The sequence below is a fragment of the Cyprinus carpio genome, chromosome A7, assembly GCF_018340385.1.
Source record: "Cyprinus carpio isolate SPL01 chromosome A7, ASM1834038v1, whole genome shotgun sequence".
Lineage (NCBI taxonomy): Eukaryota > Metazoa > Chordata > Actinopteri > Cypriniformes > Cyprinidae > Cyprinus > Cyprinus carpio.
Genome location: NC_056578.1, coordinates 31,420,800 through 31,445,279, shown reverse-complemented (window position 1 = coordinate 31,445,279; position 24,480 = coordinate 31,420,800). Strand labels below are relative to the sequence as shown.

The window sequence follows — 24,480 nt, the reverse complement described above, 5'->3', positions numbered from 1 at the left end:
CGTCATGCAATCTTTTTGATGAACAAAGTTCAAAAGAACAGCATTTATTTGAAATTGTTAAATTCAGTTTTGTAACACTAAACATATTTAGCATCACTTTAGATCAATTCAGTGCACCCTTGCTGAATAAAAATATCTTAAAAATCACTGAGACTATATAAATTGTAGCCAGTATAGAAAAATAGAAATGATATCAAATATTACAAGTTAAAGGGATATTCCACCCCAAAATGAAAATTCTGCCATTAATCACTTAACCCCATGTTGTTCCAAACCCGTAATAGCTTAATTCGTCTTCAGAACACAATTTAAGATATTTTGGATGAAAACCAGGAGGCTTGTGACTGTCCCATAGACTGTCATTTAAATAGTAGTGTTATCTAGTAACAGAGTCTCACTGTTAATGGTGAGAATAATTCTTATGACATGTGAATTGCAATCTGGGTTATATGAAGCAACACTTTTTATAAGCGAAGAAAACAAAAATAACAACTTTATTCAACAATTCCTGTGTCAACAGTCTCCTCTGTGTCTCTCATTATAACCGTATGCTGCGTATGCTCTTCTGTATCAGCCGTGCCACAGGGATGCGCTATTTTCTTTCATATCAAAGCTAGATACACGTAGAAACAGTGCATCCTTGTGGCGTGGATGATACAGAATAGCATACACATAAGTGATTAATGACAAAATTTTCATTTTGGGTGGAGTATCCCTTTAAATACACTATTTGTGCAATATATAAAAACCTGAATTCAGTTTCCTTTATAGCCAAACACAAATGATCAACACCAAAGGTCCAGCTGTTTCTACATACAGCACAGACACCATGAAACTGTGTCTGGGCATTTACATCTCTTTAAAGTCTGTGTGGGCTTGAGTTAATGATTCACAATATCCAAAAACATATCCAGACTAATAATACTCTACAGTGTTAACCATTTATAAGCTCCAGACTCACACTGTTACTGCACATTCTTGTAACTTAATGATTCCTTCTTTCTAGAAATATCCTGATGCATAAAGTACAAAAATAGTCATCGACTCCAAAAAAAAAAAAAAAAAAATGTATATAATGAACAAGGTCACATACTTTCCAGTAGGTCATGGGTAAGTAGGCAGCAGTCATGGAGAGATAGGAAAGATAGGTCTTCAGCGTTTCAGACCTGAAGGTCATTAGTGCTGCACCAATCACCTATTAACAGACTCTTACAGATCTTTAACCACAGTCCAGCTCTAGAAAACATACTACAGATCCATGAACCTCTTGCACCTCGCTATGAATGAAGGCACTGAGAGTTTGTTGTGCTGAGAACGTTGGAAGGACATAGAGAAGTTAAAGTTTCTTAAAGCCATTACTTTTGAGCTACACTGACCCCAGAACATTCAGGGTAGCAAATGTGCAAGTACACAGTGTGGGGAAGTGTATCATGATCATGGGTTGTGGGTAAAGCAAAATCAACACAACCAGCCCAATGTGTGTTTAATCTTTTAATGTATAAATTCTAGGTACAAAACTTTCACTAAAATATAACAGCACATTCTTACTCATTTTCTTTAAATAATTCTTCTGTTTACACATCTTCGTGTTTCTTTAATTCTTGTCGATTTCAGAAGTAACAGTACTTGAAGTGACACATTAAGATAAGTTAGATTCATATCATTTCAGTAGCTAAAATTTTAGCAAGAAGGCTTTGAGCAACATTTATTTAAATTATTCGTTCAAGCACCTCAAGCTTGTGTGCAATGAGTTAGAAAGCCTAAAGATATTTTGACATCTACCTGTATGGTGTTTTAGCAAAAAAAAAAAAGGCAAAACAAAATCAGTGGCACGATAATGACAATGTTAATTAAAGGCAAAATACATTTTTTTTTTTTAAAAGCCAACTGTATATTTATTGGAGTTTTGGTTAAAATACTCAGGATTATTAAAAAGTCCTATATTTTGGTCTTCTTTGCCTATGCTTGGACACTTTTACCTTCTTTGAGGTACCATAGATTTTTTTTTTTTTTTTTTTAAAGATAGCAATAATATTAAGTATAGTGAAGGATATAGTCTTATCTATTTGTATACACTTGACATTACATCACTAAATGAGCTATAGACTTAAGAGTTTCTGAACTCTGTGGACACATGCAAGCTAAACTAAGAATGTTTAACATTTCTAAAGTTGAGTGTTGAGTGTTCGGCAGACTGGTGAACTGAATCTGTCCTAGACCAAACCTGACATCACCAGGCAAACTTCCAGTTGGTTAAGGTGTGCTAGGTTGATAAATTAATCTATTAAATATGCAATTTCACTGGTTTAAAGAAAATGTTCTCTAAACAGTTTAATTTATAAAAAAAAAAAACAAAGGCGAAAAGGTGTATATAGGGAAGAAGATCAAGCCCAGTCCATTTAAGATGGCAACAGGTTAAGTTAAACGTTTAGTCTGGATTGTAACCAGTGAGAAATTTCATGGCTCTCTTTTTCTGTGTTTATCACAGCTTGCAATGAAAAAGGAAAAAAAAAAACCCTGAACAATACTTCCCACTTCCTGGAAGTTGCCCAAAGAGGCACATGGCGAAGATCTCCAACCACAATGCCAGCTTGGATTAAACATTGACACACTCATAGTCATTAACAAACACAAATGACGCCATCCACCATAATGACACAAGGGTGTTTGAGAAAGGTGGGCTGCCATGGTGACAGGTTAATGTATGGCTTCTGCTGCCTTTCCACAACTGACGTGTCACTTGACAGAAAGGAGGGTTTGCATCCATCATCCTCTTTTCCTCCTCCATCTATCAACACAATTTGAGGCGTTTTCCCTCTCTTCAGTCCTCTTTGGAAGTGTGACTTCCAGATTAAAATCTTTTTAAAATGTCACCTGGGAAGCTGCTGGAACTCTACAGATGTCATTTTGCACCGCCTCCTTTATCCTAAAGACAAACAACACAAGGATAAAAATAACCCTTGATAAACTCTTTGGAGAGTTTGCTTAACCTGCATTAGGAATGAGAGTTTTCTTCCACACTAAAGCCAGTCACCTGTGACTCTGGGCCTGTGATGTGTTCAGGGGGGTCAGCGTTAGCAGGTGAAGGGGGAACACTGCCATTGGGCTCAGTGATCAACAACGTCTGCCTATCCCGGGACGATTTGGGGTCACTCTTTGTCACCCGGAATCTAGAGAAAAAAAGAGAGATGTAACGAGAGCAAAAAGTTCAGCCCTTTTGTTATAATAATAATATCCATATCATTCAATACCAATATGCATCACAACATTGATTTCATGCCAATGATTGAGAAGGAAATGGATTTCACATGTTTGCTAGACCTCAAGAAACAAAGTCAACAATTTGTTATGTTTTCTGGATTGTGTGTTTTTTTGGATTGTGTTTATCATCAAAAATAGTGTGTAATGAAATTAAAACATACAACATTAACGGTTTAAACTTTTTTTTTTTTTAAATGTAAGCAAAAGAAAATAGGACAATAATGTAATTTGCTGCTTTAAACAAAAAGTGTGTCCAAAAATAAAAATGCAATGTTATTTGATAGTCAACATTAGACATTCCACTAACTATAAGTAACTGTGTAACTACACATCAGCTAACTCTCGTTAGATTACTAGTAGACTGTTAGAAGAATAAGTTGATTGCAAAGTTACTTATAATCCATAGAATGCCAGTCGGGGGACCATCAAAAGAAAGTGTTACCTTTTATTTTATTATTAATAATAGTAACAAATCAATGTATAATGTATAAAATAAAACAAATACACTGTATTATTATTATTTTTCCTTATTATTATTATTATTACTTTGAAAGGTACATTTTACTATACAAAAAAATAGTAGAAGTTATATATTTCATAACCATAATTTCTAAAAGTTACACCAAATTATTATTTTGGAGGTTAATTGTGAAGACTTTTTGATGCCTGCTTGAGTATGTGTAGCACATCCAGACTTTTTACCAACACCTCTAATCATCTAAATATAGGGTATATTTCTTCTTTTTATTTATTTTTTTTCAGATAAATATCATTATCAATTTATCGCCCAACTCTAACCGCATTTACAGATTTGGGCTGAATTCTGTGAGCTAGAGCCAGTACAGCTCTTTTCCACCAGGTTTGTCTCCTTTATCCAGATCCTGACTCATCTCTCACATCATGTAATTCTGCATATATAAAGTGTTGTAGGTAACACACACCTGCCTACAGACAGCACTACGACCTCTACTACTTGACTGCGTCTGTCCAGTTTTTTGCTGGATGAGCGTCTCATCAGAGGCCATTTCTTCTGGTTGCAGCGGTTGCAGATGTTCTTATGTCCTCCGATCCCTCCGATGGTGTGCAGATGGTTGCAGGTGTGTTTGGCTGAGCTGGGTGGCAACCCTCGCGGTGCAGGGCTCTCTGGGCTGGCGGGTGTGTTTGGAGAGGTGGGCGTCACAGGGCGACTGTAGGAAATCGAACAGAAAAATATCAGCTTAACTGCATGACGACCTAGTTACATTTGCCAAAATTTGGCATATACAACAGAGAACACTACACTACACTTTCACTAAAGCTTTTGCTTCTATATCTGAAAGGTACTATATTTTAGCTGAAATACAGCACAATTGGAGCAGTTACTTGAAAAGACAGACCAACTCTCTCTCCTGCTGCTTTATCTGTCTTCTCCTCTCTCCTTCTCCCTCTATTTATTTTGTCCTTCCACTCTGCCAACTAAAAGAAAAAAAAGGGAAATGCAGTGGTCCTTCTCTTATCAGTCTTCATTACACTGCGGGATGTTGTTCTGCTCTGTGTGCATACGCACGTGTGCCTCATTTGAGAGGCAGAGGAAGAGCAGGACAGAGATACTTCATCTGCCACCTGCAAGAGGGACTTTGAGGAACATTAAAGAGCAAGAGACACACATGCAAACACACACTACACCAGAACTGTATTCAGTGTGTTCTGCAATCGAAGCCACAACTAAAATGTGAAATCAGTTAGTTCAATCATTTAATATATAAACACTGAATTAAAAAGGCATCGTCACTTTAAAGCAGTCATTAGGGGGTCATGGTTCTGCAGTTTGCCTTGGTCTCATTAGCCCCTGCTGGTAGATGTTGTAACTACACCTTCTAGCTGCCAGTGTTGAGTTAGCTCCATTTTACTAGCCCAACTACATTTTTCAGTAGCTCGAGAGTACATTTTCAATAGCGAGCTACTTTTTCAAACAAGTAGCAGTGTAGCTACACAAAACACTATACCACTATGCTTACAATATTAAATGAAATGCCCAGCTGGAAAAAAAAAGATTCATTCTTTCGAGTCAGTTCTTTTTGAGGAATGCATCAAACGATAAGCAGAATGATCCAAAATGAGATCCAGGCTGATTCATCCAGCCTCTTTGGGGTAAAACTGTACAGCGATGTATTGATAATGAACTGAACAAAAAGAATGCAGGTCTTGATAAGTGAAACATTTACCTATTCATAATTTAAAGCAGCTTTTTCAACACTGCTAGCTGCAGAAAGCATCCTTATTCGAACTTTTACAAATAACCACTGACTTAAATTTTGCAAGCATGTAAATTGACATTTAACTTGCAAAAGCCCTCCACTCCCAGATTTATCTCCCCATGGATGCCCTGTGCGCTCAGTAAGTGTCTGGAGAATGGACGGCACAACATCTCCTCTGCAGAACACCCAATCACCCTTCATTCTGAGCACCACTCCTCATTTTCCTCTTCTTCTTTTGACTTCCTAATCACTCGCTCCTTTTGTCACAGCATCTGATTTCTCTAAACCTTTCACCTTCCTGATGCTCTGCTCCTCTTTTCAGTCTCTCTTTTTCTTTTCTCATTCTTGTGTTCAAGATAGTAGGAATCAAATTCACTTTGCTGTGTATATGCAGTGTCAAGCAGAGTCACGTCATTGTTCAACTCAAATCTATTATTCACACACACACACACACACACACACACACACACACACACACACACACAACATCAAAGGAGGACATTTGGGGAAAAGGAAGGAAATTAAAGGAATTCCCTAAATTGAAACCCCTAAAATAATTTATTTATATATATTTAAAATTTAGCATTGCACTTTTTAAATAACGTTTTCAGTGAACTGGTTTAATAGGAATGATTTATTCAGGTTCTCTCACTGATTTGTTCTGGTCCCAACAGTTTCCTTGAGTTAAAAGCTCACTGAAGGGGAAGATGTTCATTGAATAACGGCTATCATATGAGTCCCGAAATCTTAAAGTACACATTTAGGACCACTTTTAAGATTTTATGGCCCTTTTGAATTCTAGTTGAAGTTTGAAAGCAACCAGTTTATTTATCTCGTTTTTTTTCCACTGCAGAAATAAAAACAGATTTGGAATGACATGAGAGGGAGTAAATGATGAGAGAACATTATTATTATTTATTTTATTTATTTTTTATGAGTGAACTATCCCTTTAATCTAGTGACTGATGTGTAAGACTGTGAATTGCATAAGATGAATGAAACTATACCATTAAATACCATTACCATTACCGTTAAAATATACCATTTCATGATGAATAAACATTCACTCGTGTATTTTGAAATGTTACAGGAATAAGATTTAGTACAGGTATATGCGCAATTTGAAGGGCCTTAATCTTGATGTCATACTTTTTCAGTACTAGGAAATTAACTTTCACCTTCTATAAACTAATGTCATAATGCTGATAAAATAGAGCACAATAACATTTACATATATCTTAAGTTGAGACCAGTGCTCCACCCAGACTCATATCCTGTGACTTCTCTACATTTGTGGTTTTGAAAGTCTTCCTGGATCTAATTCTGGCTTGCAGCAGTGTCAGTGATTGATGCTTTTGTGCTTCATGGTGTCATATGAGACGGACAGAACCACCTTTATGCCTCAATGCTACTCTGTAACTCTGCCCTCGTGTGCTGCAGCCGTTATTTAAGAAGTGACATCACCATCTTGTGGAGGGATGGGGCACTGACTTAAAAAATACCTACTGAATTTTGTAAGCTAACAATACCTCCATGTCTAATGAAACATTCATGCTTGTTTTACAAGTATGCAACTGTATTTCTATATAGCTACAAGTTTCTTTATATGTAGTGAGGATCCAATATGCTGAGAGCTAGAGAAAATACTTTTACTTAGCTTTTTGTTCTAACTGAATACATACTGAATTATCAGCATAATAAAGTGAAATTAAATGAATAATGGAAATGAATTTGTTAGGTTTTTTAAGAAACATGCCAGTTTAGGACACAATTACAGAGAGAACAGAAAACAAATATAGGTAAGACATAAACAAAGTCTTACCCCTCCGATTCTATACTGTCCTGAACCATGGCTTTGAGTGCGTCGGAGTTGGCTGGTGAAGAAAATGAAAGAGAGAGTGTTCATTAAATGACTTGTTAAGTTAGCACAGAGAAGAGTCTGCAGCTTCAGATGCAGAACTATTAAGCAAACCGAAGTCTTCTGACTAATGAAAGCAGCTGACTGCCTTCTGATGCAACTACTACTGCGGCACATATTCACAATTACAGTGGACAGAGCATAGTTTTAAGCCATCGTTTAGTTTCAAGATGAAATGACATCAGGGTAGTTTCAATTTAAAATGCCTTCAAAAAGGCAATAAACTTTAAAATGTTAACATTTTCACAAAGGAGCACACGAATTGTGCAATCACTGGCAATGAAAGTGACTAGCACTTCACAAAACTTTCAGTTCCTTCCGCTTACACAGAAGAACGTCTTATACATTTTAAGAAGCTGACTGCTATATGTCTTCTTATTAAACATCCACTAGATATGCAGAAATATGCTGTTTCTGTAACAATAGTGTATTGCTAGGCATGCATCATGATCAAGCAGAGGACATGGAGCTTCATGAAAGATGCACACACAAATACCTAAGACACAAGCAGCAGTAATATCACTTCCTGTCCACAGTGTCATACTAATGGGGAAGAAACTGTTTCAAATGCTGTTGATCAGATGGTGTCACCATGGAGTGACCACTGGTGTTTTTCTAAACAGGTTCAAACAGACCAAAACCATAGTTCCACTTTTTTTTTATTTCTCTATTTTTCATTCTCAGATCAGTTTTCCCATTTCATGTACAACTGAACTTTTCTTGTACACTTTGAAATTGTTAAGATGCAATGTTACACATGGCCTTCACAGCCTGAAGTGAGCCAGACAACACCTTCTACAGGCATCAACAAGAAATCAAGATGAATAAACTCATGACTGGTTCACAAAGTCACAACATTAACATGCTTGATCAGCATTGCTCCCATAAAATAGATTTGACTAAATGTCCAACCTAGACACCCAGACACCAAGTGTCAATTCATTTATTATAAAGTCAATTAATGAAGATATTTTAATCAACCTGGGGAAAAAACCTGTAACTGGAATAATATGTTGTCTGGGTTGACCTCATGATAATTAACTGCTCTGAGGTCAGCTGAGGATTGTTCATGCTCTGTCACAATTAATTCCTGCATTACAATCAGTGTGACTGACTGGTTACACCTCATGTCTCCCTCAGTAAACAAAAAAACCCACAAAGACATTACCAGTCCTGGACTTATCTTAACCAGGGTCTGTCAAACCGCTCATACAGCATGACCTTTCAGTGCAATAGGTGTGTAATCTCATCTTTATCCACACATTCATTCAGCTTACCTTCATTTTTCATGATGTAGTGAACAATTCGGCCCACTGTGTCAGCGTTGTCTTCACTGAAGGTGTCATTCAGATCTGACAGAGAGAGAAAGAGATGGGTTGTGTTAAACATGAAAGAATAATACTTTGAGCTACTGAATATTGGTCAACTTGCATTTGCTAGAAAAAGAAAATAATTAAGTGACATCTGTTTTTGGAAAACAAAAAGCCCCACTTAGTTTGTTTAGTGTTTTATGTCATACAAGCAGAACCAAAGCAGAAATGCGGCACAAAACATCCATAAAAAGTGTGCGTGTTTAACAGTCTTTGTCTCAAACTGCCATCATAAACCATCTGTTATTAGTATTTGTTATTTCATGACACTCAATATGCAGGCGGTATGAAATATTGTATTGTCTGACACAGTAGTACTAAAATGACTTGCTTATGATCACAGAAAACACTACCATTTACAATACTAACACTAAATATAGTTTGTTGAACATCAGTGAAAGGCCTCATAAAGGCATCTGGAGATGGAAGGGAATTTCTGAAAAACTTCAGCTCAGAAAACACACACACGCACGCATGCACGCACGCACGCACGCACGCACGCACACACACACACGCACACACACACACACACACACACACGAACACACACACACACGCATGAACACAAACCACCCATGTCCTTCCTGAAGCCATGGACCCCTGCTGAAAGGGACAGATTTCCTGCGCTGGATTTGCTCTCACAGCTGGGGATCAGACGGGGAGATGTGGAGTTCTGGAGTCATATAAAATGTATGATATGCTTTCTGTTTTTCTTATTTATTTATTTTTATGGCATGTATTAATCTACAGCTACAAAATTTCCATTCACAATGTCAAAATACATACAGTCTAGGTAACAACAAAGAAAAAATAATACGCATAATTATCACCACAAAGCTTCATTTCAGTTTCTCTCTGATCGGAGCCCAAAGATCCTGATGAGAGCACAAGCTCATAGAAGTGGGTGAGTGGATCTGATTACTCTCACTAGTTCAAAAAGACATTCTGATAAACAAACAAATAAATAAATAATTCAAAAAGAAATGTAATCTTCGTTAACACTTATATGTACAGAACTAATTGTTAACTACAATTAAAACTATTAAAATCATTTTTGTTAATTGTAATAAAGCTAATATATAAAAAAATAGATATTAGATTAAAAAAATTGACAAAAGGTTTTATAGAAATGTTGCCTTGGCAACTCACTGAAAAAAGCTATATAGAAATAATATTTTATAAAATGACAAAAGCTGAAAAAAAAAACTAAAATGAACATTTTATAGAAAAATAAAAGCTAGCTCAAAATATCATAAATATTATACTGTATAAATAATACTAAAATAATACTGCTCATCCAGATGGCTTTGTATAATGCATTTTATTATTGGAGGAAAAATATATGTAATTAGTGCTGAATCACATGCAATCAGATATGTTTGGATCCAAAGATCTGAAGACAAACATAAAGAGGAGGAGAGAGAGCGTAAGAAAGAGAGAGGGTTGTGTCAGGTTAAACAAGTCCACACACACACACACACACACACACACACACACACACACACACACACACTTTTAAGTTTCCTAGAATTCAGACAATCCCACCAGAACATTCCTAGGAAATAAATAAATATATATATAAATAAGAATTAAAAAAATGATACAGTAGATTCTTAATGCGGGAATGTTTCCTGGAGCTAAAACGCCTCCTAGACACAACCATAGCAGCAGTGAACAAATATACAGTTTTAAATGACACAAAGACAAACAGTAATGTGCAAGGTGAACACTGAGAACAATACCATACAATTTGCACTGCTGTGGCCAGCCCAGTTCTGGGAATCTTTGTTTTTCCATGACATTTCTTCACCTCTCTTCCTAAAGAATGTTTGAAAACAAGAAAAACAAAACTGCTTCCAACTGGCCTGAATTTAAATAAAACATAAATGTCAGCTTAAATCCACCATCCCACAAGCACTTGAACCACCGTGGAATGAGGTCACGCATCCACTTTTAACCTTCAGTGGTCCTTCAACTGATTGCTGAAAGGAAAGTAGTTTACAGATATTGACTTCTCAAGTCTTTATTTTCAATTGAATCCACTGCTTACATACAACACAGCTTTTAGACCATTTCCATATACAAACCATCAAACCCCAGCTAACAATGAAGATCCAATTAATAAAAAATAAATAAATAGCTCCTGCTCCAATGGTCATTTTAAGGTCCTTGTCAAAAGATTTCACAATCTCCTTCCCGAAATGCCATTGTCCGTAATAAAAATCACAAGAATTGCATAATAAACCCATTTCAAGAAACATGGTGTGTATATGCAATCTAAAGTTAACCAAATGTCAGCAAAGCACTCTCACCTCCTTTTTCTGGATCTTTCTCCTCTTCGTCCCTCTCTTTATCCAGCTCAGCATCTTCCTCTGCCTCAGTTGTACAGCGGTAGCCCTTCCTCTTCAGGATGTGGCAGATAAGGACACCCAGAAGCCCCAACAGGAAGAAGGAAGGCACCAAAAAAAAGGCAATATTCTGTGGGCTACTGGAGTTCCCATCACCATTGCCATCTAAAGAGAGAAGATATTAATCAATACAGTACAAACTGATAGAATGATTGATTACTGATTAGATGGATTTTATAGTTAGAAATCAAAGACATTTTGACCCACTACAACACCGGACAGGCCTTGTTTTTATTTCTGTTGGCTTTTATATTCTAGTATACTCCTTACATATGAACTTTAATCAGCTAAATTAGCTTGTAGTTCACAGTAGGTTTGTTTTAGTTATTTTCAAAAATCATTTCCTACAGAGAAAATGTACAGAATTTTTACTTCAACCCATCTGATAACAAGGAACAAGGAAGACAGCCGAGTTTGTCAAGTTATTGGAATGTTTAAGCCAATGTTATGCACCACTGCTAAAAAAAAAAACATCTTTAGATTAAACCATAACTTCATTGAGTTACTATTCTTTGCTGTTAGCTCTCTTCTGTGGCTAAAGTTTCTGAGTTAGCAGTGCTTATTCAATACAGCTGCACAGACAGAGAAACGCATTACAGCTCAAAATGAGTTTGGTCAGTCAGATACATAGAGAATGACAGAAAGGGCTGGGGAGGGAAAGAATGACCTCGGACAACAGCACAGGAGACAGACACTGGCGTGGTACCCTGCAGTGAATGACTCAGGGGACGCAGTAATCCCTGTAAATTTCCACTGTAGTTACACGCTCTCATTTCATCACTCTCTATATATTTCACTCTTAACCCTTTATGTACTAGGCCTACATCTGTAATATCATGGTACTTCAATATATTCCAGGAATTTAAATCTGTAAAATCGGACATCATACGGAGAACTCTTTGTTTAAACATGTCTTGAGAACACAAGAGGTCAAAGGGTTATCCAGTCTGTGAACAAACTGTATATTGGGCGTTCCTGCTTAGTCTCTGGGACTGAACTTTGACCCCCAACAAGTTATGAGCCAAGCACACATACAGACAAAGAGCTGATTGTGATGCTGTCACTGCATGTCTATATATCACATGCACAGATGCTTGGGCTTGTTGCATTTACAAAACACAAAAGCCCTGAATACAGTGTACTAAGGAAGGGACAGTAATTGACAAAATGACTGGAGCCTTAGTCTGCTGAAGACATCAATAAAATATACTCATCCAAATCCCACCATTACAATTAAATAGCCTGGGTGGAGCTATGGATACGTCACATTATATTCACAAGTGATGAGAGGCGTGCTTTTAGGCCTTTAATTTTTATCTCACATTTTTTAATAACATGCACCAATAAAGATTTTACAGCCTTTATATTATGTGTTATGTATATTATACGTCATGTGTATGTGCATTATCTTAAACCCTCTATTGAAAACCCTCTATTCTGTCAAAACGTTGCCGCTTCAGGAAGTTCATAAACACATCATAAAAGTAATCAGTATGAATCAACCATGACAAGCAAGTGTTTGAGCTTCCGTTCACCATATTTGACGAGCTCTATAGTTGTTGCATTGATCAATTATCTGTGCATAAACACTTGCTGATCATATCAAGCAACTGTTTGGTTCATATGGATTCCTTTTTCAAATTCTTGATGAACTTTAAGCATCAAAGTTTATGATAATATAGTGAGTTTGTGTGCGTAGGAAGTGACCATTCATCTTGCTGAACTGGCTCGACGCCAGAGCAGTTCTGAACAGACAGGATAACTAGCGAGATGGGGATCTGACGTGACTCACATACACATGAACAATAAACACTGAATGGAAGAGAATCTCTGTTATCTTAGGTTACAACAAGTGGAGTCATAAAAATGCACTTGACTCGCTCATGGGAACTAAATGACAGCTTAAGCTAAATGAATGTTGTGCAGTTTAAATATGAATAATCAGGTGGGAAGACATTCCAGCTAAACAATTCACCTTTTCCATTCCACTTGCTTAACTGAACACTAAAAGGCCACGCAAGACATGACAACATTTGAGCAAACAGCAAAATGACATTCAGGCAGCGTATAGATTACATTTCAGACTGGTAATTTCCAATTAGACATCCAAAGAGTTTCTTTCTAGCCATGCGATTGTTGTTTATCTGTAACAGAATAATCAGGGATGCAGTCCTTTTAGACAACGGCTGCTGCTTGTGACGCTCCAGTCGGAAACAGGTGTGGTGAGAAATTTGATATGGTTTCTATTATATTTGATCCAAACAGATCTTTGCTTAATAAAAACTCAAGGAAAAGAAAAAGGAACACGGGGGGGAAAAACACATGCTTCAGGATATTGTGTGCATTAATAGAGACCCATGTTTTAGAATCTGAAAGACCTCTTTAATATCACAACTGTAACACCAGATAGATTAAACAAAGTGTTTAGTTTTTCTGGTGAAGAACAATATTGCATGATTCTGTGAAGAAATATCCGCCAATCAGAGAATCAAAACAAGCAAATCACACCAAAAGAAATCTTTAGCACCTCTCCGAAGCACTGCGAATGACATGATAGTCAGTCTCCCTGATGCTCTCAAACTACTTTATTTGTAACACAATCTTTAAATCAACAGGGTTGTATGCACACTGCCATTCAAAAGATTGGGATCAGGAAGATTTGTAATGTTTTTTTTCTTTTTTTTTTTTGTAAAGTCTCTTCTGCTCATCAAGGCTGCATTTATTTGATCAGAAAAATGGGAGAAAAAAGAGTAATATTGTGAAATATTATTGCAATTTAAAATAATGGTTTTCTATTTTAATATACTTTAAAATACAATTTATTCCTGTGATGCAAATGTGAATTTTCATCAGCATCATTACTCCAGTCTTCAGTGTCATATGATCTTTCAGAAATCATTTCTAAATGCTGATTTATTATCAATATTGGAAACAGTTTTGCATCGATTAAAATGGAAAACCATTATTTAAAGTTTGGTCAAATAAATGCAGCCTTGATGAACAGCAGAGACTCCTTTAAATCACACAAAAAAATCATACTGATCCCAAACTTTTGAACAGCAGTGTAACTGTCATTTTTAATTGATCTTTTTCATATGTCATTTTTAAGCCATTAAGTACACAGCCTTGCACCCTGGGCTGCCATAACGGTGGGAAAGGTTAGGACGATTCCAAAGGCTCAGATCAGACAGGGGCCCGATGCTTTCAGAAAGGGGGCCGATCGGGACAAAGCTGAGATACCTTTAACTTTATGCAAATGAAGAGCAACTTTTGGGAGCGACAACCAATAGGAGTGAAGTCAGTGGAGTGCACATGATCCATCAACTATACTACTGTAGTGGAGTGTCGAAGCAAGATGGAAGAGAAGTTAATTTTAGCATTCAACTAATCAACTTTCCAATAATTTGTGGTATGTCTCTGTGTACACGGTGGTACTTGCCATGTTGACTCTGAATGGTTTCGTGAACCCAGTTAGACCAGCGCTTGCGCTTTTGCGGCAGATAAATGAGCACCCACTGTCTCTTGTTCCTCTTTAATATTAAGCATTCTATTGATTGCATTTCTTTTTGGTCTTTTCCTTCCTTCCTTACAAAAAATAAAATAAAAAAATGTCTGTAGCAGCAAGAAAACTAAATCGTTGTCTACAACATGGAGTAACATCCATGAATATCATTCTTAAATGTTACACTCTTAAAATTATTCAGGGGACCTGTTGCCACAAATTAAATAAATAAATGGTTGCAAGTTAAAATTATTTATTTGTATTTTAATTAAACCTTTTAAGTTGCCAACATTATTTTGATTGAGTTATGTAGACATAATATTGATCTTTACATCAACTTAATATTGTGTATAATGTAAACTCAAATTTCTGCGTTACTTGAATTTCTTCAATAATTAAGTTGTAGTAACTGAAAATTGTTTTGTTAACTTTGGATATTGAGTAGTGGATTTCTGTGTGTAGGACTGGATAAGGAGAATAAATGTTGGAATTAAGTGTTATTTTATGTGTTTTTTTAATGTGTTAGTGTTTAATGCTGTAATGTTTGACATTTGTAAGAGTTTCTGTAATGTTGAAGTTTTTGTGTATACCATTGTACTGTAAAACAGACTACATTAATGTAAACACTACACTGACACTACAGGCAAAGATCTCGCTAAGATTCAATTAACATCTTGCTTAATAAGTAACATTGATCATTTGCTATTTTAGCTGTGGATTTGAACTAAAAAAGATAATGTAAATTGGTTCCAGGCTAACAAATCCATTTTTTTTTTTTGAGTAATCAACTTAAAAAAAAAAAAAAAAAACTTTCCTTTAATTTTATTTATTTTAGCTTCTCACAGAATTTGTAAAAATCTATGGGAAAAAAAATAAAGAAAAAAGAACCATGGCCAGTGGTTGGTCACTGCTGCGCTCCATAGTGAAGAAAATAATGGAGTGACTCTATTCCAGTGCAGCTTTCAGTTTGTGTAGCTTGGTGAAAAATGGTTTGATGTTTTGGCTTCTTTTGGAACTACTTTAATTGGCAAAAAAGGAATATATGCACTAACTGGCCAAATGCAAGTTACTCCATATTAACAATATCAAGACTTGCTTGTGTGATGCTTTGCGTAGCCTATATAATTCTCATCTATGTCAATTCATATTCCTTTAAACGAATTTTAGGAGTTGACACTTAAATTAAACATAATTAAGAACTCAATCAAGTTTCCCTTTGGAATTGCAATGCGATTTCTAAATTCTAACAAAGCAGTGTTGTGAGCTTTATAACTGATGAGAGTTCTGTAATGTAGTCAACGCATCTGTTCGCACGACCATGGACTAACAAAATCCCAAATATCGATCCTCGGACAGACATACGAGAGCATCAGCGCGTGCTGTCCAGCTCATCTGCCAATAACTTTATGACTGACAGCTGCACCTTGCACAAAAGCCCCCCTGCATTCAGCCAAGTGCGCCACAAACATACTGATACGATACAGGCGAGAATGAATGAGTGTTTCTCATTTTGCCGGAGAAGGTCTTCATCGGTCGATCTGCCCGTGCACATGTCTTAATACGCGGTTATGTACTTACGTGTCGTGGTGCTGTTCGTTAAGGAGTCTGACATCGCCCCTCTTCTGGTACCCGCGATCGTCGTCAGCGGATGAACTCGGGCACGGACTGGAGTGTACTGAGACTCGTGAGCTGTGGGCTGCGCTTACATTCACAGCTACTGTTTCCTCATTCGTATCGCTGCTATGACGAACATCCCACTCTTAAAGTTGTAACCCCGTAAAGTTACCTAATAACGTTGCGTTACACGGTCAAGTGCGACTTGTATTCAAAAGCAGAATCCCCAGGACAAAAAGCGATTGTAAAGATGCGTGCACAAACAAAAGTGTCCTGTATGTGCATATGGTCTCTGTTTGCGTGCAGACAGTGCATCTCCAGTCCTGCGGGGGGCGGCACGCCTCTACACGTGTAGAAGAGGAAGAGGGAACCCGGCAAAATGTCTAAACAGCAGCTTCTAGTCACGCAGCAAAATAACGCACAGAAGCAAGTTGATAGTTTTGTTTTGTGTGGCAAATATTGTATCCACAAACAAACGTTTCCAAAGCGTATTTTAACATGTAACTTATTTTTGCAGGAGATGGAAATCACTGCAAGAATCTTTAATGCTATTGAACAATTTTTTTAAACCCTATTAAATTTCATAGAGAAATTCTTTACAATATAATGGCCCGATCTATACAACCCAAAATATTATGATCTTGAGTTTGTTTTGGGGGAAAAGGAAGATAATCTCCTTTTTCTTTTCAGAATATGTAATTTAATGTTAATATTTAAAACAATATACATATTATTAATCATTATTAATGTATGTTTTAAGTTGCAATTGTCATCTTTTAAAAAAAAAATACATAAATAGACGTCTGACACGCGGAGATCATTGCTAGATGTGTTCACTGATCTACATAATCTCTATTGTAGATCAGTGGATATGTTCTATTTTTATAAACAACGTGTATGATTTAAAAAAAAAAAAAAAAAAGTAGTTTATGTTTTGTTCTGAGTGATTACCTCTTTCCGAAAGTGTTAAATGACTGTGCAAATCGATAACACACAAAATATGTATTGATAAAATAAAAATAAACAAAACTACAATAAATAAACCTTCATATATTTTACACTAGATATGTCTCACTTCTGTGTACTTTTTGCTTAAATGGGTAATAAAGACATTAACTTTAAACTCAAGATTAAAAGTTTGACCACATCATCTATCACCTCAAATGTTTCTCACCCTCACTTATGTGACTAATACTAGTCAAAAACAGGAGCTGCAACACCTTTTCTGATCCAGATCTATGTTGACATATTTCACACAATGTTTTCACATGAAACAAGAGTGGCACTGTTATTATCTACAAAGGACTGTGCTTTAAAACACTTTATTTCTTTAAAAACACACACCCATAAAATATCTTTCATGTATAACATCAAAATGTAAACTTTCATTTTTTTTTTACCCCTAAATAGATGGTTAGTATTTATTTAGCTGTTTTAATTTGACATGTAGCGAGACCTAATGAGGGTTGCCATGTTGAGATCACATGACCACAAAATAATAATTGTTTTATTTCAGTAACCCCTGACAGCACTTATCTGACTGCATCTTTAAACTACCCATGATGCAATTTTTCAAAGGAATTTTCACTAGATGAAACAACACTGCTGTTAGGTTTATTAAGTCACACACAACTGTTCTAGCAGATCCAAAAATACAAGCATTTAAACCTGTGTTCGTTTTCTCATCACACACCTCATGATGTTCACGTGTGGCTCAGCTAATTTAGCGCAGACTAGTGTGGCTCTGAGGATGGCAGAGCTCCTTACACTCAGTGTCAAATCAGCTCTGTGGCAGCTCCAGGTGAACTGAAATCATGGCTGAAGAGAATTTGTGTTCAGCTGTCATTAAAAAAAAAAAAAAAAAAAAGGGACACATTTCATCCATACATTTCAATCCATCGTTTCTTCTCAATCGTCACCTTTTCCTCCAGTTTTGCTCAGCTATAAAAAAAGAAAGAAAAAAGAAAACAAGAAATATGTAAAAAGATTATAAGCTTGCACTACCGTTCAAAGGTTTGTGGTTTTTATGTTTCTGAAAAAAGTCTCTTATGCTCAACAAGGCTGCATTTGTTAGATCAAAAATACAACAGAAGTAATATTGAGAAAAATTATTACACTTTTAAAACAACTGTATTCTGTTGTAATTCTTAATGTAATTTATTCCAATTAAATGCATCCATGCTTAATAAAAGTAGCAAATTCTTAAAAAAAAACAAAACAAACTGACCCCAAACTTTGTAGTGGCAGTGTTTCTTTGAAACACTGTGGTATTATGGTTTACAGTTTCTTAAAACTATAAACAGTGTTTATAGTCTCGTATGTCACTAATATGATTACTTTAAGATTTCATTCAAAATAGAATCCCCAAAATATTTAAACACTCTAGTCATACCCAATTCGTACGCCATTATAACAGTATATCAAATCAAGCAGCAAATATCAATGCATTTTTTTTTAATTACTTAAAAAAACAATCCTCCCAAGTTGATTTGCAGCAGATGTATGACATCACATGAAGTTCACACAGGTGGACTTCTTCATATGAACTATGCCCAAATACTTGTGTCTATTATCCATCTGTCTATTATTTTCTTATCTAAAAATCACACATTTCAAATTTCTGTAAAATGCTTGTTGTTTTCTTTGAAATAAACACCATTTGGTTTGGTTCTTTTTTTAATCTAATCTAATGTCGGAACAATTTTGCTTAAATTGACCTTAGAGTGCAAATACTTCTTGTGGGGCACTGTATATCATACCTATGTACTGTACATGTATATTTTATGCACATAAACTGCTTACATGCTGTTTGTTGGACAGAAAAGGTGGTAATGTATGGACGAGATCCCCATGCAAAAGAGAAAAAAGACAGACAATTATAAAACAAGTCGCTGAAAATTTCAGAATGTGCACTTATTACATGTAAAATGGCATTTACAGTAATTTTTTTCGATTTAGCTTACCTTAATAACATCTACCCAGTCCCAACCTCTTGGCAGTTCACCCTTATTATCTGCTCATTGCAAAGAGCAGTTTCACATCAGTGTGCATTCAAACAACAAAGCCAATTTTATTTTTTGCCAACGATACTAACCTGTTCTTCCGATCAGTTTCCTCTTCTGTGCTTTGGTTAGTTGCTCTTTCTTCTCCTTCTTCTTACTAGCAGAGGTGGAATTATTCATGACATCGCTGCTGGATATCAGGGTCTGAGAAACAACAGAGTGGTTACATTATTTACAGGAGGAGTGACAAGAAGTCATTCCAAACGATCTGAATGCAGAAAAGCGGTTTCCATAGCTACAAGAGACCTTCACCAGTTACAAATATGCTGCTGTATTCTTTGAGGTGAAGCGACTGTATAAAGATTTAAAGTCAAATAAATCAGAAAGCAGTAATCCAGAGATTGCACAATATATTCAGACAGCCCAACACTTCAAGAATACAGACCACAGCGGATGTCACAGGCTGGTAGTTCTCCATGAGTGTTTCCTGGTTTTCTTTGGCCCACTCAAAGAGCGTGTACATCATGGCAGTACCCAGGTTGGTCTCTACCTGTTCACTCATTTTTGAGAGAATGTACTGCTTTGTCTCCAGGGATCTAAAAATAGATGCTTGATTTTTTTAATCCTGTTAAACCTAATGGCATACAGTATTCTATATAAATCTAATACAATTGACACAACTATTCAAAAGTTTGGGGTCAGTACGTTTTAAATTTAGACCCATTAAATTTACAAATGGCCACGACACTCTTACGGGAAAAATATGGTGGATAACAATTGTGTATATTAAAAATATAGCATTCCTACTGCTATGAATCCAACACATCTAGGTCAAGGACAATCTATGAACTTAGGTTAGAACGTTTCAGCCGAAAAAAAACCCATAATTGAAAGCCAACGCAATTATTTAGAGAACAACTTACATTCTGTTGTTGAAAAAAGCATCTAATGATATGTGCGGGGCAGTTTCAGGATAGTTCTCTGGCCAGGACACTTCTAGCAGGAAGGACTTGGAGTCATCAAGATCTCCTATCTACAAATAAACAAAGGAAAAGACACCGTTCTGACACAAACCATGGCACTTCCACAAACTTTTGGAGATGACGCAACATACAGTTTCATCTGAATACTAAAATATATGAATACGTAATGTAAATAATCCCAGTATCTGTACACCATCAATAAAACATCTCTGTAAACCAAAGTGAGCAGTATTTGGTGTTTTTATTACTTTTGTCACACCACTCAAGTATCTGTGCTGAGAAGCAGTTCTTACCCTGAACTGAAAGGAGACAGGGCTGAGCTCTTTGAAGCACTCATCTCCTTCATAGATAGAGCGCAGAGCCTCCAGCTCCATCTGCACAGAAACACTTCAGATTATCACAACACTACCACGGTGTTACCAGGTTTTGGACATACACCGTGGTATATTTCCAGTAGATTTAAAAAATCAATGGTACATAAAAATGGTATACATACAGTAGTAGCATCATTGTATCATGATACAACCACTGGATTTTTTTGTGTAGTGTTAAATGTTACAGTTCAGAACCAAGCGTGGGTATAAACATGAAGTTCATTAAGTATGTGATTAGGTTAGAATACACAGAGACAGCCTTCATAAAACCTCCACACTGTATTTAAACGGGCATCTTTAGCTCATGTGTGTTAGCTTTAGCTGTACGTTATCTCTCTCACCTCCTGGTCTTCATTGGCTGTCATGTTTTTCACCAATCCAACACTTTAAACCAATCATAAACAGCGCTGCTGTGCCAGCGGACTGTAGCCAAAATTGCGTTTAAACACTTAATAATATCGACATGCTTTAAAAATTCCCAAACCTAACTCTGCTGTGCTTTACAGAGTCACCAGTACTCGCAGAATGTGATCTAACAGGACAGTCACTTACTGCCGCCTGCAGGACTGGAGTACAGAAATGCACCGCTACTGCAACGATCCTTAATATACCCCAGATGGCGGCAAAACACTATTGCCTTGGCTGTGGTTAACGGCGAATGAGTGTAAAGGAGGAAAATATAGACTTTATCAATTCTAAGATAATTAATATGCATCTACTTAAGACCTTTCACTGGCCAGTTAAAAAGCATTGCTTTAATAAGCCTTTAACTTTAGTTTACTTATTGGTTTACACATAGTCTATTAAGTTTTTGAGTCCAGATGCTTGTTTTATGTTTCCCCCCAGCAGTCCTTTTGTATGTTGATTCAAAACCCTCTTAAATAAAAGTAATTTCGTGAATTTAATCCTCCTAGATTTTATTCTCCTATTTTAAAAATCAATATAGTCATATTTTTGCAGCAGCAGTTGCGCAACCAAATAAGAAAAATAAAATCACACTGGCATACATAAAGACAACAGTGAATTGTAATATTAAGATTTTACCTATAAGGTTGGACTGTGTGCTTGAGAATATTTCATGAATGTCAGATTGGACAAGTTGGCATACATGTTTAAAATGTTATGCATTTATTTATTAATTACAATATTTGTTGGACAATGTTGGCATTTTTCTTCTAAGTGTTTCTTGATTGTGTGTGTGTGTGTGTGTGTGTGTGTGTGTGTGTGTGTGTGTGTGTTAAGGAAGCATGCAATGTGAGAGAGAGAGAGAGAGAGAGAAAGAGAAGGAGTTAACCTATAATAGTTTAAAGAAAACATCAATATTTTGTCTTCATTTACTCACTCTCATGCTGTTCCATCCAGACCTGTATGATTTTTTTTTTCTTCTTCGGTAGATCATAAAAGAAAATTGTTGTTTTGTCCGTACAATGGAATTGAACTGTAACCAAAACTGTCTGATTATAAACATTCTTCAAAATATCTATCTTCTTTTGTGTTCTGCAGAAGACAGAATATCATACAGGTTTGGAACAACATGAAGGTGAGAAAATGATTTTTTATTTTTTTTTATGCAGATATATATATATATATATATATATATATATATATATATATATATATATATATATATATATATATATATATATATGGTGAACTATCCCTTTTACAGCAGGAATTATCATGATGATTTAAAATTGAAGTAATCTGCTAAGTATCTACTCAGTTCATGATTTATTCAAACTTTTACATTATGCATTATTTGAAGCTCATCATTTCCCATTTACATTCTAATTAATGTGACTTCACTACTTACATAATCTAATCAAAAAAAAAAAACAAAATAATTTTACACCTTTTACTTAATAGTTTACATTTACATAGTAATCACGAAGCAACACGACTCATTTAGACTTTCTGTGAAAGGGCCTTCACAACGGCATGAATGTTATTTGCACTCATTTACAGTTTACAGGTCAACAAGATGTCCTCATTGAGTCATGATTAAAGCCCTCTCTGAACACTGAGCAAACCCTGCCTTTTAAGACTGAGCTGAGGTGCACTAGAGAGTCGGGGGCAGAAGATTATATCCTAGCTCACATCTGACAGCCCGATAGCCAAATTACCTGTTGGGAAGATTTACTGTTCTAATTTCAGATCTATTTCGCCAGACCTCTACAAGCTCTTCTTAAATAAGCCATTCAAAAATGAGTTTATGAAAGATACAACTCCAGGTCAAAAATAAATCATTTATCATCTGTCTGCAAATGCAATATTTATCATAGCCTCATTTGGCTAAGGTATCTTGTGTACAGTGCATGACCCCAGAAGATATAGTATTGCTCAAAGTTTTCAGGGAGTGCACTGAACCAGCATAATATAATATAATATAATAATATAATATAATATAATATAATATAATATAATATAATATAATATAATATAATATAATATATATAATATATATAATATAATATAATATAATAATATAATATAATATAATATATTGTCTTGATTTCCAGTTCAATTTTCTAAACATTCTTAAATCAAGATTTAATTACTTGAGAAGCAAAATTACACAAATTTTTTTTATCAAAGTTAAGAGACTTTACAGTTTACGCTTTTACAGCTTTATGCTTAAAATGTTTGCCAATGGGGTACGACAATTAAACTTGTTTTCCCTTTAAATTAAATGTATTTTTCTTACCTCACTGGCAGATATTTTTTCTTGTCTTAAGCATAAAGTCACTTAACGTTGATCATGTTTTTAGAAAAAAAAAGAAAAGAAAAAAAAACTGAAGTAGCTTAAGTAATTTTGCTTGTTTCTCAAGTAAATGTATAGTATTAAGATCAAAAGATTCTTTGTGATATGGGGACGCAAGAAGACATTTCATGGCACACCTCTCTCCGCAAATGTTCTGTTATGGGCATTAACTTCTGAGCACTCTATACACTTGATTCAGTTTTGTGGCTTGTTTTGTACTCCCAAAGCTTACATGGCAGAGCATATGGTACGGTGGAGCCAAAAGTATATTACACTATTGTATGTTTCTTTAGGCAAAGAACTGCAGGCAGCTGGCCAAAGCTTTAACTCCCACAGTTTGAATTACATGATTGGTTGGCTCTACACAGTCTCTTTTATGGCTGGGATGTACAAAGTTGCAGGAGGCCTACTGTGTGTATGCTGTAAACAGAGCTGGGTAGTAACGGATTACATGTAATCTGGATTACGTAATCAGATTCCAAAACTCAAGTACTTGTAATTAGAGTAAACTACTTTTTAAAATACTCGTAATCAGACTACAGTTACTTTTTTATGGATTACATGATTACATTTTATTTACACAATGGTAATAAGTTGTTCACAATTCATTGATTCTCCTAAATTTCCTTTTTTTTTAACATGTATATTTTTTCCTGTTAAATCTGCTACATATTTACATTCGTGATTCTTCAAGTTTTTCCAGCGGAGAAGGGGAGGGGTGTCAGAATTGCGCTCAGAAGAAATCAGCAACAAGATAATGGTAAATCGAGGGGAACATAGCCTTTAATATGTTCTTTAATATTTTTTTTTAAATGTTGATTTTTCGTCATTGTTACTACCTTATGCACTTCAAGTGTTTTGAGATGAAATATTTAACTTAGTTATGGTCTTATGACCTGGCAGTGATATTGCTGTGAATTTTATGTTTTTCAATATTGGTTTTTGTAATGTAGCTGTTTTCTAAATTTACTTAATTATAAGTAAATATCCTTTAAAATCATTAGATGTGATTTTGTTTTTATTTAGTGTTACTAGCAAACACTAACAGCA

The 24,480-nt window shown here is 35.6% G+C and overlaps 2 protein-coding genes across 3 annotated transcripts; both read right to left on the bottom strand.

The window, feature by feature from the left end:
* Positions 1–1,478: 1,478 nt before the first annotated feature.
* Positions 1,479–16,648, bottom strand: LOC109097381 (RELT-like protein 1). Its single transcript, XM_019111016.2, has 7 exons — positions 16,275–16,648; positions 11,099–11,299; positions 8,694–8,768; positions 7,321–7,372; positions 4,203–4,448; positions 3,035–3,170; positions 1,479–2,926 (listed from the first exon to the last, which is right to left on the bottom strand). The coding sequence occupies exons 1-7, from the start codon at positions 16,306–16,308 to the stop codon at positions 2,903–2,905; spliced, it is 768 nt and encodes a 255-aa protein (XP_018966561.1). The 5' UTR covers positions 16,309–16,648; the 3' UTR covers positions 1,479–2,902.
* A 1,254-nt stretch (positions 16,649–17,902) lies between these two features.
* LOC109097384 (RWD domain-containing protein 4) lies at positions 17,903–21,229 on the bottom strand. Of its 2 annotated transcripts, XM_042760825.1 has the most exons (9): positions 21,011–21,229; positions 20,589–20,669; positions 20,236–20,345; positions 19,758–19,908; positions 19,405–19,516; positions 19,274–19,323; positions 19,113–19,115; positions 18,198–18,251; positions 17,903–18,128 (listed from the first exon to the last, which is right to left on the bottom strand). In XM_042760825.1, the coding sequence occupies exons 1-8, from the start codon at positions 21,032–21,034 to the stop codon at positions 18,219–18,221; spliced, it is 564 nt and encodes a 187-aa protein (XP_042616759.1). In that variant the 5' UTR covers positions 21,035–21,229; the 3' UTR covers positions 17,903–18,128; positions 18,198–18,218. The 2 variants fall into 2 exon arrangements, with proteins under 2 accessions (XP_042616759.1, XP_018966563.1); XM_019111018.2 differs by having other exon boundaries at positions 17,903–18,251.
* Positions 21,230–24,480: the final 3,251 nt, after the last annotated feature.